This window comes from Tasmannia lanceolata, unplaced genomic scaffold (assembly GCF_043159265.1).
Source record: "Tasmannia lanceolata isolate RefF3 unplaced genomic scaffold, GAP_Taslan_0.1 ptg000018l, whole genome shotgun sequence".
Taxonomy (NCBI): domain Eukaryota; kingdom Viridiplantae; phylum Streptophyta; class Magnoliopsida; order Canellales; family Winteraceae; genus Tasmannia; species Tasmannia lanceolata.
Genome location: NW_027518695.1, coordinates 10575365 through 10594879, shown reverse-complemented (window position 1 = coordinate 10594879; position 19515 = coordinate 10575365). Strand labels below are relative to the sequence as shown.

Genomic DNA, 19515 nt, shown 5'->3' with positions numbered 1-19515 from the left:
GAGGGACCGCACATTACGGAACCCTCAATAGATTGGAAGGTTAGGATCATCCTATGGAGATGATTTTCGTGGTACAACCTATTTATGTTGTGGCCCACCAACTGAGCAGTAATTATCCTATATGATGTGAGCCCACTCTAGTTGTTGAGAAATACCTGACTTCACACCCCCACACCATATCTATTCTCCTGTAACCGGCATTTAAAACTCTCAACAATAATCCAGCTTGTCTAACCTGATTTATTGGATGGGTTGGGTTGGGTTGGGTTGGCAGGAGTGAAAATTAAACAATCATAAGATTTAAAAAATTATGATAAGATCTCAATAAAATACGAGGACGATGGTTGGTCTGGTCTCGGTAGGGGTCAGCTTTCCCAAAGTCTCATCCCAAATCCAATCCAAAATTAATTTGGGTTGGCTTTTCTTAACCCTAACTGATGCCAATTCTAGAAAATAACAACCCCCAAGCCGAAATTGAGGTTTACGTTTACGTTTAGGTTGAGCCTGGGTCAAAGTTGCACCCCTAGTCAACACCTGCAATGCATCAATCTGATTTTCTTCATCCACAAGACTTGCCCATTCATTGGCCAAGAAAACCTTGGGTAAGGTGGAACTTAGGTCGAGCTCAACAGGTTGGGAAAAGCCAACCTGATTTAAATAATTAAATCGAGGTTGGGTTAGGGTTGAGGCATTGGGCAACCCAAGCCAATTCGATCCTAGTTTTACCATGATTTTATGGCGACCTGAATCGGACCTGACCCATAACACAATATCTATTCCCGATCCAATCTGAACAATCAGGTTAGTTGGGTTGAGTTAGGCTGGGTTGGGTCAGGCTTGACAGATTTAAAGGCACGTATAGCGAACATAGTAACGTAGTGAAAAATATAGAAACACGAAACGGCATAGGTTTAATAAAAACGTAGTAAAAGATATGGGAACACGAAACATTGCGTTTAAAATTTTGTCAGTTGCAGGGTAAAATAGGAAAGTTTGCCAAAAAAAAAGTGTTTAAAACGTTTTCCTCAATCGTTAAAGTTTTAAACGGGGTATTAAAGGGCAAACCAATAAAACACGCTGTTGAAAAAGGCATTTTGCTAACTATAGGTTTGGGTTTGGATTGACCCTCCTTAACCCGAGGTTCTGGCAGGTTCGGGTTAGGTTTGTGGTCATTCACCTTGGGTTAGGTTAGGGGTGGATTTTCTAACGGGTTAGGTTTAGGACTGTGGTAGTGTTAACTTGGGTTGGGTTAGGGTTGAGAAAGCCGCGTTTATGCTTCTCGGATCCGAATCCTGGGTTGCGAAAGCCGCCCCGCGTTTCTAAACCCACCGTAACGTCATTTCATTCCAACCAATGTTTATATGCCACGTGTCATAGACGTTTACTTTTCTTTCTTCGACGAAAGGCGACGTAAAACAAAAAGAAAAGAACACGCGGTTCCGCCATTGAAACTTTCCTCCCAAGCTTTATAACCTTTGACCCCTCTCTCTACCCTTTCTTGACATTCAAATCGTCTCAAATCGACGGATCTTCTGTCGATTTCTAGGGTTTCTGCTCCTCTCCTCTCCAACATCTCCAGATCTGTACGCGATTTTGTATCTTGATTGAGACTCGCTATTCAATTCTCTGTTTTTTTCTTTTCCGATTTTTCGTTACTTTCTCAGATCTTTTGCTTTCGGAGAGGAATTCCTGGATTTCAAGAGCTTTTTCTCTTCAGATCTAACGAGTTTTTTAGGAACGGAAGGGAATTTAACATTCTTTCCCAGATCCGGTCTGCAAAATAAGTTTTTAGGGTTTCTGTGTTCCGATCTGTGAGGTAAAAGGTTGGATTCGGGGTTTTCTTTTCCTGGGAAGAGAAAAATCGTTTGTAGGGTTTCTGTTTGTCCGATCTGTCAGGTCAAGGTCGGATTTTTAGGGTTTTCTTCTTGTTGTAAGAGAAAAACCGTTTCCAGGGTTTCCGTGTCTCCGATCTGTAAGGTAAAGGTCAAATTTTTAGGGTTTTCTTTTCCTTGGAAGAGAAAAATCTAGAATTCTTCTTCTTCTTCATCTGCGTAGATGTCTTCCGCCACAGCTGCCACGTCATCCTACTGGTGCTACAGCTGCAACCGTTTCATTAGGGTTTGGACTCGAGACACAATCGTCTGCCCTAATTGTGACGGAGGATTCGTAGAGGAGATCGATAACCCCCTCCAATCCGCCCACGCCGAGCCTCCTCGCCGGAGATTTCCTTCTGCCGCCATGTACCTGCTTGGAAACCGTTCAAATTCCGACCAAAACCCTAATCTCGGGTTCCGCCGCAGCCGTAGAAACCGCCGCTCTCCTTTCAATCCAGTCATCGTCCTCCGAGGTCCATCCGATAGCACCGGAGTCGAATCGAATGGCGGCGAGAGAGGAAGCTCAAGCTTTGAGCTTTATTACGATGACGGCGCCGGATCCGGCCTCCGGCCATTGCCATCCACCATGTCGGATTTTCTGATGGGTTCGGGATTTGATCGGCTTCTTGACCAGTTGGCTCAGATCGAGATTAATGGGGTGGGTCGATGTGAGCACCCGCCGGCATCCAAAGCTGCGGTTGAGTCTATGCCGACGATCGAGATCGTCGCCGGACATATAACCACGGAGTCGCACTGTGCGGTCTGTATGGATCCATTTGAGCTCGGATCCGAGGCCCGTGAAATGCCCTGTAAGCATATCTACCATTCGGATTGTATTCTCCCTTGGCTCTCTCAACGCAATTCATGCCCTGTTTGCCGTCACAAATTGCCTACGGATGTCCCCCAGAACTCGTTGGAATCGGATAGTGAGCAATCTCCAGCTGGGGTGGAAGAAGATGCTGTGGGTTTGACGATATGGAGGTTGCCTGGAGGTGGGTTTGCGGTTGGGAGGTTTTCTGGGGGTATAAGAGCTGGGGAACGGGAGCTTCCAGTTGTTTATACTGAGATGGATGGGGGTTTTAATACTGGTGGTGCGCCGAGGAGAATTTCATGGGCTTCTGGGGGGAATAGGTCGAGAGATAGAGGTGGGATTGGGAGGGTTTTTCGTAATTTCTTCTCGTTTTTCCGGAGGTCTCGATCTTCCTCTTCTGCTCCACCGAATTTGGATTCCAGTTCGCCCAGAACTCGGACAATTCCTGCTTTCAGTAGAGGTTCAAGGAGACGCAATAGGGCTTTGGAATTGGAACAGAGTAATGGGGTTTCAAGATGGTAATTAATGGGAGCAGAGCAATGGAATTTGAAGATGGTAATTGGTGGGAAAAGGGGGAAACCCTTCTGTTTTTTCCATCTGGGTTTCTAGTTAAATCTTTTATCATGGTAGATGTTTGATCTTATCTTCAATCAGAAAAGGAAAAAAGATATGTACAAGGCATGGTTTTTAATTTCCACTGTAAATATAGAGGCTCCAAGATAGAAGAAAATGCTAGATTCTTGATTTTAGATTCCCTGGAGAAGAAATGCTTTGTTTTTTGTAAGATGGGATTTCTTGGCAAGAAGAGGCAAGCTGTGTAATTGGAGAAGGTGGTGGCCTTTGGAGAAGGTACATGCCCTCATGTACTGAAGCTTATTTGCAGAATATATGTTTTGAGCATTCATTTATTTTAGTATAGTTGTGAACCTTTTGTTTTTCTGTCATCTGTAATTGTAGCTTCAATTGGAGAACTTCCTTTCAGGAAGTTTTGATATGCAATTCTTCAGAATGTTGTCTCCCTAATGGATTGGCATCTTGTTGAATGTGTTGTTGGTCTTTAAATTACAGTTCTTTCATGTCAGTGGGTATCAGTAAAGAGAAGCTGCAAACGTCTTTTTGATACTTCAGATGGGATATGTGATTGTTTTTTTGTTTTTCCATTAACAGTGTTCCATGAACTTCCCTAATTTATAATCTTTTTCCATGAAAATTCTCATCCATTCTCCATGACTAGAAAAGTTGTAAGTTTCTATTATCACTCTCTTTGCCTTTGGTGAATTTTGAACTTTAAAAGCAAACAACACTTGCCTTATACGTGAACAACACCTGGGGCTTCATTTCAACCTCATAAAAAAATCACAATGTTTGAAACACTAATGCCCAATTCTCTGACCCTCCTCTCACATATCAGTGATACATCTCTTCATTTTTTCTCCCGACATCTTCATGGTCTTGTTTTTCTTCCTGAAATGCACATGGAGGATGTCCCCTGTCATGATGGTTTGTTTAAAATCTGGGATTCTTTTATTGAATTCCTTGGAAAGTTGTATTTGGATGCAGTGTTCATGCTGGTATTTCTACTACAATGGGCCATGCTGTCCGTTGAAATTGATTTAGCTCACAGTATTGCAGGGAATTATGACTCTATTATGATGGTTATTTTGTAGTGTTTTGTATTGTAAGCGTGCCCAGATGTTAAACCATTCTGTTTTTTCTTTCTCAAGCAGTACCCTGTTGCTTCTTTCTCCACCCGTGGGTTGAAGATGAACAAACTTATTGACAGACTCCCAATCGATAGGGTTGAGAGAACAAAGAGAAAAGGAGGAAAGAGAAGAAACTCATTCAGCTGACCCACTCAAGGTGGTAAAAAGTCGAAATCTCTTGCAACTGACGATCAACTCCGGCTCGTGCAAGATGATTGGCTTCTACATTAAGCCGACCTCAGAGTATGCTGGAACCAAATCAAGAGTCCCTCCACTCTATCCAGAATCTCATCTACCAACTCGGGAAACCTCCAAGGGAAAGTGTGGCCTCTCTCTAGCCACCTGATTACATTAAGGGAGTTACCTTCTACCATGTTGTTTTCCAATTCTCCTCTGGCCACCATTCTTATGCCTTGTAGAACAGCCCTCAATTCTGCCTTGTTATAGTCCTTTATTCTGATAGGACCTGAGAATGCCCACTTGGTTTCTCTGAGCTCATCTCTAAGAAGGCCGCCATTGCCATCCAGGCCTAAGCTAGAACCGTCACAGTTTAGCTTAAACCATCCAGAGCGAACGAGACGACGTGACACACTACGAGGAAAAAGAAGGGGGGGGGGGGTTGTTTAGCCGTCGGTTTCTCTGCCTGATCCCTACTCTCACAAATCTCTCTCCAACATCGTCTGATGTCTGTGGATGAGTACATTTTGAAGCATGGGAGGATCGAAACTCATGAGATCGGCATGGTTACAATCCTTGAATAAGATGATGTGGCACTTCTACCTATGTTATTGAAGGTGCGAGCGTTTTGCTCTTTCCATACAACCCAAATTGTTGCCAAAAGAAAGAGTTTCCAGAGAATCATTCCTTTCCTAGGCCATGGCGCAAAAAACCAGGAGTGGATATCTGACAGATGAGCTGGGAGCACCCAAGAGATCCTGAATCTGTCAAGGATTTTACCCCACACAGATCTAGAATACTTACCATGGAGAATCATGGGATCCACAGACTCACCCGCCTCCACACAAAGGGCGCAGTGATATATGATGAGCATGTGGCGACGGAGGAGATAGTTAGTCGTCTGAATCTTGTCCTGGAAAGTAGTCCATCTGAACGTGCACACTTTAGGAGGAGTTGGAACTCTTCAGACTTTGGATAGATGCGAAGGAGGTACAAAGAGGTGGAGGTACAAAGACTTCATTGTGAAGATCCTAGAGGGGTTGAAGATCCAAACCTTGTCTCTCCTGTACTTCCCAATGCACAGATTCTCCAATAGATTAATAAGAGTAGCCACTGTATGGCCTACCCAATAAAAAATGTTCCGTCTAAAGTCGATTTTTCCAAGAAGTTTTGCCTTCCTTAGAAATTAAGTCTTGAACAAAGGCTTCTTTCTTTGAAGGCACTCTAAAATGGCCATGAAACATATCTAGGAGGGGCCTCCCGGGATACCATTTATTTAGTCAGAATTGAACTCTATTGCGAGTGTATACATTGTGTACCTTTCAAGAATTTGTGGTTTTGTCTCAAGATATCCCTCTAGATTTGTACCTGTCGTCTGATGACCATCTACCAGAACATGTGCCATACTTGGATCTTATCACCTTGGTCCATGCCGTCAAAGTTCTAGATTTGTACCTGTCGTCGGAGGACCAGCTACCAGAACATGTGCCATACTTGCAATCGACCTAGAGTTGCTCCCTTTCCTCGCCAAACCTCCACAACCATTTACCGAGCAAAGTTTTGTCGACAATTCTCAGCCTATGAATCCCTATCCCACCTTCTTTAATTGGTTTACACATCTTCCAACTAACCAAATACATATTTTTCTTATCATCTGAACTACCCCACGGAAAGTTCCTCTGGATCTGCTCAATTCTTTTAACTATGCTGACAGGGCATCTAAATAGAGAGATGATAAATTGGAATGTTGGCTAGCAGCTACACTTTTATTAGAGTGATTCTACCCCCAAGTGACACAAGATCTCTCTTCCACATTGATAATCTTCTATCCACTCTCTTGACTATCGGATCCCATGCCACCTTCTTAGGGCGACCAATACCTAGAGGAAGGCCCAAATGAGTGGTAGGGAGCTCCTCTAGGGAGCATCCTAAAAGACCCCTCAACCTGCTTTTTTTCTCCCTCTTCCAAGTGTATCCCTAATAGCTTTAGATTTTTTGAGGTTTGATTTTTGCCCAGTCACTGCTTCATAACACCGCATGATAGATTTGAAATTTAGTCTCTTGTCGTCTCTACATTTCTCAAACCCTAACCCATTTTCCTCTGCCTTAATGGTCCGATTGAAGGTAGCCCGTGATGAACTTCTTGTCACGTGCTTCAAAGCTCTCAAACTTAATGTATTTTTTAGAATTTACCATTCGTCCAAAGCACTGTTGGAATTGATCAGTCCCTTTCAACTTATCTCGGGAGCTGAGAATAGCGCATTGGCAATATCTAGAGAGGTGTTGGCCTTGTTGAGAAAATTGGATGCCTTGGTTATTTTGGTCATCCTTCTTCATACCATTATAGGTGTTGCTGTTGGTTCTCCTTTCTAGATTGCTACTGCTTTGGTCTCTTCTACAAACTAAGGAGATTGTGACAAGTAAATAACCCACCATCCCACGAAAAATCAAGAGTGAGTCGGAGTGACAGAATGGGTGAAAACTTGCAGCAAGTTCTCTCTTTTGGCTGGGAGTGCAAGTATGCTACTACTTGAATGAAATGAAAAGGATGCTTTGATATGTCTTTATATGGGTGGAGACTCGTTTCTCGAGGTGGAATGGTCCCTAATTTTTTACAGCATGAGGATTAAATGCCGTTATAAAGAAAGGCTGTAAAAGTTAAAGAGGAACATATATTTGGGATAAAGCTTTTGCATATACAACAACGTTTTTCTACTGGGTTCATCACCATCCTTGATCCTCAGTGGAGATTTATTTCATATAGATGATGGACCCTTTGCTACTCACCAACTATATTTGAGCTAGGTTAGGCTGACCAGCACTGCACATGTGGGACCCGGTACGCCCAGGCCTCTAGGGTCACTTAGTTTCCTTCTAGAGTAGTGGTCTAAGTAGTCAACAGGGGGTAAACAAGCCTTGTAATTAACTCGTAGTTACCTGATTACCTCGTAGAAGTGGTAGGTAGTGTTTGGTTGTCAACCTCGTAGAGTAGTGGTGGAGGATTTCACCACCGATGTATAGAGAGAAAAGGAAGAAAGAAAAAGGATTGATCCCAAGAAAATCCATTTGGTGGGTTTTTTGCTTGGAGTTTTTTGGGAGTTTCTTGGCATGCGAGGTCGTCACTAGACAAGTAGGAGACAACCAGGAAATGACCCTGGTGACCATTCCAAAACCCAAAAAAAAAGAGAAGGAAATGTCCCTCGTAGTTTTCAGAGGTTTCATTCCTCCAATGGCAACAACACGGGACTTTGATGATGTGACACCCAAAACCCAAGTAAAACCCTTTGGAAAGCCCGGCTTTTGTGCAGAATATGGCCTGAATATGGAGGTCGATAGGCACTGAATATGGCCTGCTAATAACATTCGAAAATCAATAATAAACTCCTAGAAGGCCACTTCATTATTGAGGGTTCTGGATCACCTATTTGCTCTGGATTTCCGGTTGCTGGAGTTGGCATCCTATTCCAATTCTGCTATTTGGTTCAACAACAAAAAATGAATGGAACACCAACTCTTAGGGCAGGAAACAAATTCCAACATTTCCCTCTTTAGGGCTTTTTTGGATACCTCATATTTTGTATTTGGATTTGGAATTGAGTTTTGAATACAAAATGGATAGATCTGCCAGCTCATGTTGAGTGAGAGAGAGAGAGAGAGAGCCGTACTTCTTACTGGAAGGGAGAGGTTGATGAGCAAAGAGGGTGAAGGAAACTGCCACATCTGTGGATTTCCATTTACTTATTTCCACAGCATATTTGGAAATCTGATTTTTTCACCGTCAATCGCTGATTTGGAAATCCAATGATTTGATCCGGATCCAAGTCACAACGCAAAATGGGCTGCAAATGTGAGAAATCCAAAATCTTCTCGGCATCCAAACGGGCCCTTAATTTCTCCAGCATGTAATTTCTGCCCCCTTGATTCCATTCATTTATTTGAACCAAATGTTGATCTGGGGCGAAATCAAAATTGGATGCCTCTTTCAGGGCATGATTCCAGTGTATTTGGATTGCAGAAATTGGGAATCAAAATTGGCATCCTATTCTAATTCCCTACAAATGCGATTGGAAAACTTTAAAATTAAAATTTCAATTAAAAAAGAGTATTGCTAGGGAAACCGAGAGTACCACTGAAAAGGGGACTGAACAAATTCATTCTTGCCACATACTCACAAGTGACGTGTACAATCCCTTAAATTTAGGTAAATCAACAAGAACTGAATTTTTTTCTCACACATGGCGCATTCTCATTGTAGGTCCCTTGCTCGGTGGTACTCTCAGTCTCCATATCATTTTCCATTAAAAAATTATAAAAAAAAAAATTCATTCCGGGGTAGAATCATAATACAACATTTTGGGGATAATCAAAATTCAATGTGAGGGATAATCAATTCCGCCCCCCTGGGATTGGATTTCAGACGAGTATTGAGAAGAAGAAAGGAGTACCACTTCTTTGGTAAATTCAAAAAAATGGGTGTAAACAACTTCTGGTATCATTCCCATGCGTTTTGGAAACGTTGCTTCAAAAAAATTTCCACTGTTAATTTTCGTTACCGAAATGCGTTTCCCATCCTCCCGGTGCATTTCCATAAACTATGGTGGTGCTCGGTAGGGGATGCATGATAAGAAAGCCTTCCAACCAAAGGAGGTTGTAGGAGATAAAAATTTGGTCCAAATGAAATTCTAATACCAAACTAGAGGGGACGAAGACCTGACAACATTCCAAGACTTTAATGAAGTGTTTCCATTTGCCGAAGAGTAAAGGGGAATTTGGTCCAAATGAAATCATCTGGTCAGTAAAGGAAGAGGGGCCAAGAGCAATAGACCTTGCAATAGCAAGGACATCTCTAAGATAGTCATCGAGATTATCCTAGGACATCTCTAAGATAATCTGGTTCCGCTTCAACCGTACGAGATGAAATTTTCCATTCACGGGATCGATGATGAAATTCATCCAAAGATTCTTGGGAAAGGATATAATGGAAGGAGTATTCAATATTGTAGTAGTAGAGATCCATTGGTCGTTCTATTTATTTTTTTTATTTTCTGAAATGGTCAAGATATGTTACTAACGAGGGGAAAGCCCTATGGCCAAGGAGTTTGATTACAACGAAGGAAATGAAGAAAAAAACAATGGGAACATAGAGCCAAGGCTAAGGGGGAAGAGAATAAAATTTTTTCCGACCCTCTTAGATCACCCCTTCTCTGGCAAGACGGTCCGCCTCACTATTGGCCAAGCAAAAACATGTTGGAAACAGATCAAATGCCCCTCCACACACTCACAGATTTCATCAGACAACTCCACAAATCTCCAAGAGGGAGACCTGCTACCGTCCAACCACCTAAAAGTATTTAAGAAATCTCCCTCCACAATTAGTCTATCCAAGAGACTGTTATCAATAATCCTGATGCTCTGCTCTTACCTCTGCCTCATTATATTTTTTGACCCCAATGGGACTCGAGAAAGCCCATTTAGTCGCTCCCTCGACGTCTCTAAGCAAACCTCCCACACTTGCTGGACTAAGATTGTGGAGACTAGAGCCATTGAAATTTAATTTTAGCCATCCGGGGTCAAGCAGAATCTACAGCATGCTCCAGCATCACCAAGCTCCTTGAACTACGTGAAAGGGCCAAGTCTCACTTCGCAATGGATATTCCAAAATTTAATTTATTCAAATATATATTTTCCTTTTCCATGTCGTTACATTATATAGATAGTCAAAACCCAAAAATAGGAATCCTAAATGCTAACTTACTTAAAACAACTAATCTCAATCTTCCATCTAAAGCAACACAAATAAAAGCAACATTACTAAAACAACCCTAAAACAGAAATCTCGTAATAGATACGTAGTGCATTTGTACATAGTCCATAACTTTGTCAAATCATGTCAGCTAGTTAGATTGGTAATCGAAAAACATTTCTAATGATACCAAAATCAAGCCAAACGAACAAGATTTAATTCCAAAAAATATGCTACAAATAAGATGACGAAAATCGAAGTTGAACCACACTGCACATTCTGCGTCAATGCCCTAGCAAATGAAGGATACGCTCTCCAATTCATCCTGGTCTTCCACTGCTTCCACTGCTGTTCTAAAATGCCACTCAAAGCTCGTGGAGCGTCCAGATGCGACGCCATTGACCTTTTGAATCTTTGCAATTGAGGCTCGGACCTATCAAATTGTCACCTTGGCAAAGGCTTGCTATGGGTTCTTTGTAGGGCTTTTCTCCTTATCTGCACTCTTTAGAGGCAAGGCTCTTTGTCCTCCTGTTAGTATTCTCACCAAATATGATATAAAACTTTGATGTCCACCCAGGGCCGAAGTCCTGAAAAAAAGAGAGTAATGTGGCCACTTATTATTTAACAGCTAGTTACGATTATGTGTAGAGATAGAAATAATTTTTGCTTTTTCGATAGTCTCGTAATGACCAAGGTTAGTTATAACTATTCTTCTAAAACATTGTTCTCCCATTTTTCTAATGTGGGTTAGTCTTCTAATTGGTTGTTTTCATATTCTTTTATAAATTATAATCAATAGTTTCCAAAATTAGGAGACCTTAAGGAAGCTCTTGTGCATGTAATGCATGCAATATTTTTTAGTCATGCCCCACAAAATCTCCTTATAATTTCGAAAGGGATCTTATTTCTTTCGGAGCCATAAGCACCCAAAACAATATAGTGTTCAGATTCAGAAAATACACATCCTGACTCTACCTAATCTCAACTCTGTAATTCTTTTTAGGGTTTGATTTTTCTGGTGTTACTTTGGTTACTTGCTAAAATATTTATCTTTAAATGGTATGGCTAAGATGGTTGCAGTTCATTTTCCTTGATGAAATGTAGTAATCTGATAAAGGTCATAACTATGTGTTTTATTATTTCTTTTTGCATGGTTCTTGATTGCTTGCAAAATATCTATAAAGTGTTTTGCTAGGAAGGGAAGATTTCTTTTTCAAGATAACTAATCTAAACATATACGTCAGGGGATTTGCTAAGGAATTTCGTGGTAAGGGATTTAGCAACTGAGTTTTGCATGAGAGAACGGGATTTTATATGATGTAACCCCTTATAGTCCCTTATTTTTCAAAAAGTACTGTACGGACCACATCATAGGATGATCCAAACCGTCCATAAGATGGAACACAATGTAAATAGGTTGTTCCCCAAAAATCATTTCCATAGGATGATCCTAGCCCTCCGGTCTATAGAGGAACTGCATATTATGGAAACCTCTATAGATTGGAGGGCTAGGATTATCCTATGGAAATGGCTTTTGGGGAACAACCTATTTTAAGTTGTGTTTTATCTTATGGACGGTTTGGATCAACATATGATGTGTTCCGTACAGTTTTTTTTGAAAAATAAGTGACTATATGAGCTTACACCATATAAAAACTCAGAGAGAACAGCCCCACCTGCTCACTTTTCACTGGATTTTGTCTTGTTCATTTAATTCATCTGAGGTGGCTGTTCTCTCGTGCAAAAGTCAGCTGTGAAATGCGTTCTGGCGAAATTTACTGGCAAATTCCATACATCAGATAACAAAATTTTAGTGCTTGGGAACAAAAGTCTTTTTCTGCATGACATTCCCTGTAGTCTAGGGTTGGAATGAGAAGTTGAATGATGCTTTTATGCATGCAGAAACAGAAAGTAATGATGTGAGAATATAATAAAGTGGAGGTCAGTAAATAAATAATGGACATTAAAGAGGTGAGCTCCACATTAACCAATTAACCAAAGCAACCTTTTTATTCTAACATCCAGCCTTTGATTTCCATGTAGGACAAAGCCCCCTCTTTGAATTTTCTGACCACTAACGTCATGTCCCGTTCTCCCCCGCTTCACCCGGCCTCTGTCTGATGAATGTCCGCTCTACCTACCTCTCTCTCTCTCTCTCTTTCTCTCTCTCTCATGAAAAATCTTTTCTCTTGATTTAGAGGGATATCATCATAAATTGAAGGTCCCTCTAAATAAAAGTTGAATAGGTTTGGTTTATGGGTGCAACTTGCGTCGGATTGAGGCCAATCGTAGCCCCTCCCGAGAAAACATTCCCTCAACCCTAACCCGAGGCTTGGGTCGAGCTATCGAGGATGGTCAACGCTAACCCAACCCACCTCTAAATCTCTCAAACCGAAGGCGACCCATCTAATCAGGTCGGGTTCAGTTGGGTTGGGTTCGGTTTCAAGTAGGACAAACAGAAAATTCATGAAAAAACATAACCCTAAGAAAATCAAGATAAAATTACAGGATGGAGGTCCGGCTCGGGACGACTTGCGTTGCCAAGGCCTCAACCCTAACCCAACCAAAAATTATTTCAGGTTGGCTTTTCCAAACCTAAGCTAACCCAACCCAACCCGAGCCAAAATCATGTTGAACCTGTCAGGTTCGGGTTCAGCCCGACCCAAGTTGCACCACTAGTTTCTTTCAAGTGATCTTTTTTTAGGAGTTTTTAAATGGTGCCCTACCGTCAAGTACCGTGAAAGCGGTACCACCCTTTTTAAGAGGCTTCTGTTTGATCAAATATCAAGGGTTGTACGTTTGACGTATCACCTTCATGGGACTTCACGGTCGGCCAACATATAATTTCTCTTTTTTTAGTTTGTTAAAAGTAGGAAATTTGAGAAATATTTTTCCTTTCCAAATTTTTCCAGAAAAATCTCGCAGCCTGTGTGCCTGTTTTGTTCAATCAATGACCCAAATAACATCATTGTCTTTGTCACATGATTTCATAGGCCACAATCAGCTTGGAGATCATTCACATAGATAAGTTCATGATTAAACTTTGACAAAATTCTAATTAGAACACGTTGGAGGGCATGGGATTATGCTGCGACTTTCGATTTAATATGATATCTTCGTCTATGATGGGATAATACATTTCTTTATGGGCGTTGATATTTTCACGCCCCCAGTACGCATTCACCCCCCTTTTAATGTGATTTGACGTCAAAAAGCATTAAAGTTGTCCACTGTTCATATTATAAGGGGGGCGAATGTGTGCTGCAGAGGGGTTGAAAATATCTTCTCCCTTCTTGAAAAGCTTTGTAGTAAGAGTCTAAGAGAGAATAAATTGCAAGTGGGTTAGCTTGAGATGGCGCCATCATTCACCATTTACAAAGTGCGCACGACATCTTTCAATTGGGATGTAAGGATTAGATTAATGTTCAAAACGATTACTATAGCCATGATGGTGTCTTTTGTTTTTTAGAAAAAGAAAATAGATTTTGCGATTAATTACTGTGACACTTTCTCCCTATTGATTTGCCGGAGTCAGGAATTGGAATCAGTATCCTATTTTAATTTCTAATCTAATTCCTCTATAAATGAAATGGAAAAAATTAAAATAAAAAGATAATTTAATAATATAAAAAAACCATTCCAACTTAGGCAAAATCAGAATAAGATGTGGAATCCATTTTAATTCCACCCCAGTGTGAATTTTGCTCTGATTTTACTCATTTTTCTAACCAAATGCCAGAATCAGCAGAATCTGAGTAAGATGCCGATTCCATCACCTGATTCATACAATCCAAATGCACCATAAACTTTGCCCATATTCTATTATGAGGAATGATAGATGCAAGGGCCCTCTATACGCAAGGGCTGGAGAAGGGCTATTCAGTGGCCCTTCTTTAGCCCTTGCATAAAGAGGGCCCTTGCGTCTATCATTCCTCTTCTATTATAAATGAGAATAGGCTACTTGGCTTATATATAAAGGCACTTTGGGTATAGACAAGTGATGACATGTACATCAATTTCATAATCCTATTAAGGAAAGTGATATATTAGCCGCCCCTTTTTTTTTTTTTTTTTACTTGGAACAGCCTCATCTAATGTATTTACCACTACACTTTTAAACTAGAGCGTCCCGAGTGAAAAGAAGGGGGCAAATGTATCACTTTCCTTCCAATAATTACTTGCTAAATAATGATTTGCCCTGAAAATGCTGCGTAATTGTAGCTTAAAAGGTATATTAATGCTTATCTTAAGACCACTAAGCTAAAGCATCAATGAATGAGATGGGATTTCCCTTTTCTCAAACTTAATTGCACTAGTAAATATCCTTCACTAAAAACAAAACAATAATGCTCTACTAGAACGTCTACATGACAAGGACAAGTTGATATTTCAAGAAAAGGTGACTGGCACCCCAATGAAACATTCAACATACAATGAAAGGTATTTAGTAGAGTGGTGAAAATAAACCATTCTACAAGTGGGTCTCAAAACTTGAGAAAATAAAAGAGAAATGAAGATAGGAGAAGAAATGGAAATAGAGAAAAGCTTGAGTTTCCTAGCAGAAGTCACCCCACGGTTTTGGCGGTGAGGCTTGTCAATCTCTTTTTACGTAAAATATACTTGTAGAGGACGCAACTTATCCTCCAAAACCTAAATCCCACTATTAGAGGCCACTTTTCTTTTTCCTTTTAGGAGAGGTTATCATGTTTTGACATATTTAGGCAATGGCGTAGGACAGTGGGGATTAAAGATTTTGGTGGTTTTTAGCACAGAGGATTGTGATGGATAACTGTTGTAGGTACACATTCTGACAATCACACCACCCACTAGACGTCCCGATCGAGTATTCATTAGCCTCTGTTCTTCTCAAACCCTTGTATTTATTTATACCCTTCTTCTCCCTTACATGTTCAATACCTCTCATCTCTTTAAAACTCTTTCCTCCTCTCAGTCCTTTACTGTTTTTCTTCCACTTCTTCAAATCTCTTTTGAGTGTTTTTCCAAAGGTTATATTGCTTTTTTATCAAGTGGGTCTTTTATATTTCATCTTTCTACAGGTTGGTTTTGTTTGTTTCCCTACGGTTCTTTTTTGCTTTTTGTTAAAATTTCTCCAGAGATTTTATATGGTGTAAGCTTGTATAGTCTAGTATTTTTTAAGTTTTTTCATGGTGTAAGCCCATCTGGTTCAGTATTTTACAAAAGGTACTGTACGGGCAACAACATAGGATGATCCAAACCGTCCATTTGATGGGACGCAGCATAAATAGGTTGTGCCCAAAAAATCATTTCCATAGGATGATCATAGCCCTCCGATCTATAAAAGACTGCATATTATGGAAATCTCAATAGATCGGAGGGTTGAGATCAACCTATGGTAAAAAAATTTCGGACACAATCTATTTTCGTTGTGGCCCTTCAAATGGACGGTTTGGATCATCCTATGTTGTTGGCCGTACAGTTTTTTTTTTAAAATGAATTTCTATATGGTGTAGGCACGTATAGTCCAGTATTTTCTCAAAAAGTACCGTAACCCAAAAGCCCATCAAATCGACCGTTTCAATCATCCTATAGCCCGTACACTACTTTTTGAAAAATACTAGACCACACTGGCTCATTCCATATAAAAAGTCTTTTCTCCAATGTGGATGGTGGTTTTGGGTTAGGGTTAGGGTTAGGGTTATTTGTGCTCTTTGTTTTACTACATGGCGTGACGATGGACTTCAAGATCATAAGATAGCCAGTCAGTGTTTGCTAGTGCATCATCATCAAAGATTCACACACATCAAAGGCATTTTTGAGTTGTAAAAGGGATTTATGGTGGTCGTGGTCCCACCTCTTTCCCTCCTCGAAGGCTTTTGAGATGGGAATCTTGATGATGCTGCATTGGCAATAAGTGACTTTTTTTAAACTCCAAAACCAGGAGGAATGGAGGGTGTTCGGCACAAGAAAATATGAAGACTAAGGTGATATAATCTTTACTCCCTTTAAAAGTATAGTTTTTTAGCCTATTCTGGTTCTGTTGATTATTTTTCTTTTGAAAATGGATTGCTTCTCTGTTACTCATTCATTTTAGGCATTATGCAATGGTTGGAATTAGTGATTTAATCAATACGTTGGATTATCATGGCACGTTAAGATATTATCAATGAGTTTGTAAGCTTTAACTGAAGTTTTATCTACTTATATAGCCGTTTGTTTCTTCTTGTACGTAGGTAAAATTTTGGCACAACTAGAACATATGTTAAGCATTTATATCTTGACACACACTTCTTTTTTTTGACTTCATGGGCTTTTTTTTTTCTTGATCTCTTACCTTTCGGGTCACTTTCTCTCATGTCAGTTGGAAGGTTGTTTTTTTTCCGATGAAGAAAACCCAAAAAACAGTCGTGCTTGTAATTATTTTTCCAGGTTTTGTATAAAAAAATCATGGTTTTTGTTTGTCGTTTTCTTCCAATATTTTTCTTGGTATTTTTGTTTCACATCGGAAAAGTTTTTGGGTCTAACATGAAATTAATGTGTTTTGAATCTGTATGCGTGAAGACCAGAGCTTGAAATGTTGTACGGCCTAAGAATATCTCTCGGTGTGGATGGTTTCTAGTAAAGAGTAAAATACTATCTCGCTATTTGGATACATGGATTTCTGAATCCATAGGTTGCAAATTAATGTGGGGGAAGTAGGTAGCAGATGAAGGGTTTAAGTAAGAGATCCAGGTATCAGAAATCTCTCCCTCATCCTAAATCTCTCCCTCATCCTGATTATTCTAAAACCTGGAAACAAGGGCGATCTAGTACTCCCTCGCTTGCTCGAAGAAAAGAAGGACAAGACGGTCTACTTCTACTCTCGTCTTCCATCCATGATTTTGAAGAAATCCAAGATTCTAAAATCCATGTATCCAAACCGACGGTCTCCTTCTCTCAGTCTTTGATCCTCGTATGTTTCAAATTAATAGAAAGCAAGACATGAAAAAACATAGGAATGGTTGTCGGGAACCAATGTTGTGGATAGATGTGCTTGTTTAAGTGATGTATCGAAAAATGTATTTGAGAAAATCAATTTTGCTTGAGGTTAAACATGCAAAGTAGTATAAATGGTAGAAACCTTTCCAATTTCAATATCCAAATCAAATATTACATGTTTCAAAAGTGAGACATTTCTTTGAAGAGAGGTAAATGGGTTTTGTGCTCTAATTTCAAAAGGGAAACATTTCTTTGAAGAGCACTAGCTCTACTTCTGGAGCCATTGCTTGAAAGGATTCAGTAATCTTGCAACGCCTCGTTGCCGACTGTACAATGCATGGACACTATGGTTGAAACTTGGGTCAGCCTAAAAACCGAACCCAAGGGTTCAAACCAATTTTGGTTCGGGTTGGCTCTGCATTTCCTTGCGTTCGGTTGGGTTAGGGTTGGGAAAAGCCAGCCCAATTTGGGAAAAGCCAGCCCAATTTAATTACTAGTTGGTTTAGGGTTGAGGACTTGGTCCTCTAATTTTATCGTAATTTTCAAAATCTTGGGGATAATTTTTTTGTATTTTTTCTATTTTTTTCCCTAGGCAACCGAATCAAACCCAGCACAACCCCGACCTGATTTGGAAAAAACGGGTTAGACTTGTTGGGTTAGGGTTGAGAGATTTAGGGTTGGGTTGGGTTAGTGTTGACCCTCCACCTGAAGCTCGGGTTAAATAAGTTGTGCTAGGGTTGAGGGAATGCAAACTCGGGTTGGGCTAGGGTTGACCTCAACCCGGCCCAAGTCGCGCAAAATAGACACCGAGGGCTGCTTTGGACCTCGTTGAAGTTAAATTTGATTATTTGCAAACAAATACTGGTTTTAATAGTCTTAGAAATGATACTTAATGGCTTCAAGCAGTCCTTACTGTTCAATTTGCAAATATGATTCAATTAAAATAATCTTATATTCAATTAACAGAGAATTTTGGTGGCATCCATAAAAGGCCCTTAGATTATAGAGCTAGGACCACGGTCGTGCTGATTTGTTGCCCTTAAGGCGTGTCCTTTTATGTAAGTTACCTGCAGGAAATAGAACTCTGAGCCTTGTGAATGGTTGGATTTTGTATTAAAAGATAATAAAGGTGGTTGATGTCTTAAAAGAAGATATTTCCTTTATTTTTTTTTGATGGGTAATATTTCGTTTTATTTATTCTGTATTATGGTTTGATCTTGGATATTTTAACTAGAGGGAATCACAGTTTTCTTGAGAGTATCACATTTGTATTGAGATATCGAAGCCTGCATAAGTGCATATATAGCGTCTTTAGCACAAGCATTGTTACACCATAACCGAGACATAGCAATCAAAAGATGAATGGTCGGATCAGGTCCAGGTTAAAATATTCTGTGTTGGAATTTGATAAATTAAAATCAATGTGTCAAGCCAGGTGAAGTGTCATTGTAGTGATCAAGGGTATTTATGATGTATTGAAAAGTCTTTCTATTTTCCCTGGAGTACATTATGTGAGGTTAATTTATCCAAGAGTTTTATTAGAATACCTAAATGACATGAGAACTACAAGTAAAGTTTTTACGGTTTTGCTAACGAGTGCCCTTAGGGCACCCGTTAAGGTGCATTGGGAATGGTATTTTACAATCATTTTACACATTGTTTGATAAAAATACTCATATTCTGCGAATTTGTTATCAAAAGATGTGTAAAATGTCATTTCCATGGACGGATCTACGGGGCTCAAGGGAGGGCAGTTGTCCGCCTAAGATTATGAAAATTTTCCATTAGTACTGGTTTATATAGGCAATTGCACCCCTCCCTCTCTCTAATACCCTCCCCTTTCTCTTTTTTTTTTTTTGGGGAGGGGGGGGCGGGGGGGGGGGGGGGGGTAGGTAAATGGGGTTAGGCAAGACCCCAACGAGATATCATATAAAACACAAAAGGATTACATTGAGAGAGCTACAAAACAACCAGAATGAAGGGAACACACTCCCTTGAAATTACATTGAAGAGAAGCAGAAAAAGAACTAAAGGGGCATAATATCAAGAGAGGTTCTAATTCAGGGGAAGATCCTGAAAACATCAATATATAATATATATTTTTCTCGAGAAATCTTCAATGCAGATGGATAAAAGATACTTTGGAAGGCTTTGCTTGGGGATGTCTTTTCCTTTGATCGGGCAGTCATGCTTGAAGAGGAAAATAGCACCTCTATTCGCTTCTCTCCATGTATGGGATATGATCCAGTT

General features: G+C 40.2%; 1 protein-coding gene and 1 long non-coding RNA gene across 2 annotated transcripts; both read left to right on the top strand.

Annotated features, from left to right (window-relative positions):
• Positions 1-1421: 1421 nt before the first annotated feature.
• Positions 1422-5912, top strand: LOC143849592 (putative E3 ubiquitin-protein ligase RHC2A). Its single transcript, XM_077358659.1, has 2 exons — positions 1422-3534; positions 4413-5912. The coding sequence occupies exon 1, from the start codon at positions 2056-2058 to the stop codon at positions 3205-3207; it is 1152 nt and encodes a 383-aa protein (XP_077214774.1). The 5' UTR covers positions 1422-2055; the 3' UTR covers positions 3208-3534; positions 4413-5912.
• An 8902-nt stretch (positions 5913-14814) lies between these two features.
• Positions 14815-17522, top strand: LOC143851202 (uncharacterized). The gene is made up of 2 exons (XR_013236253.1): positions 14815-16271; positions 16849-17522. It is a non-coding gene; the product is annotated as an uncharacterized LOC143851202 (long non-coding RNA).
• The last annotated feature ends 1993 nt before the right edge of the window (positions 17523-19515 follow it).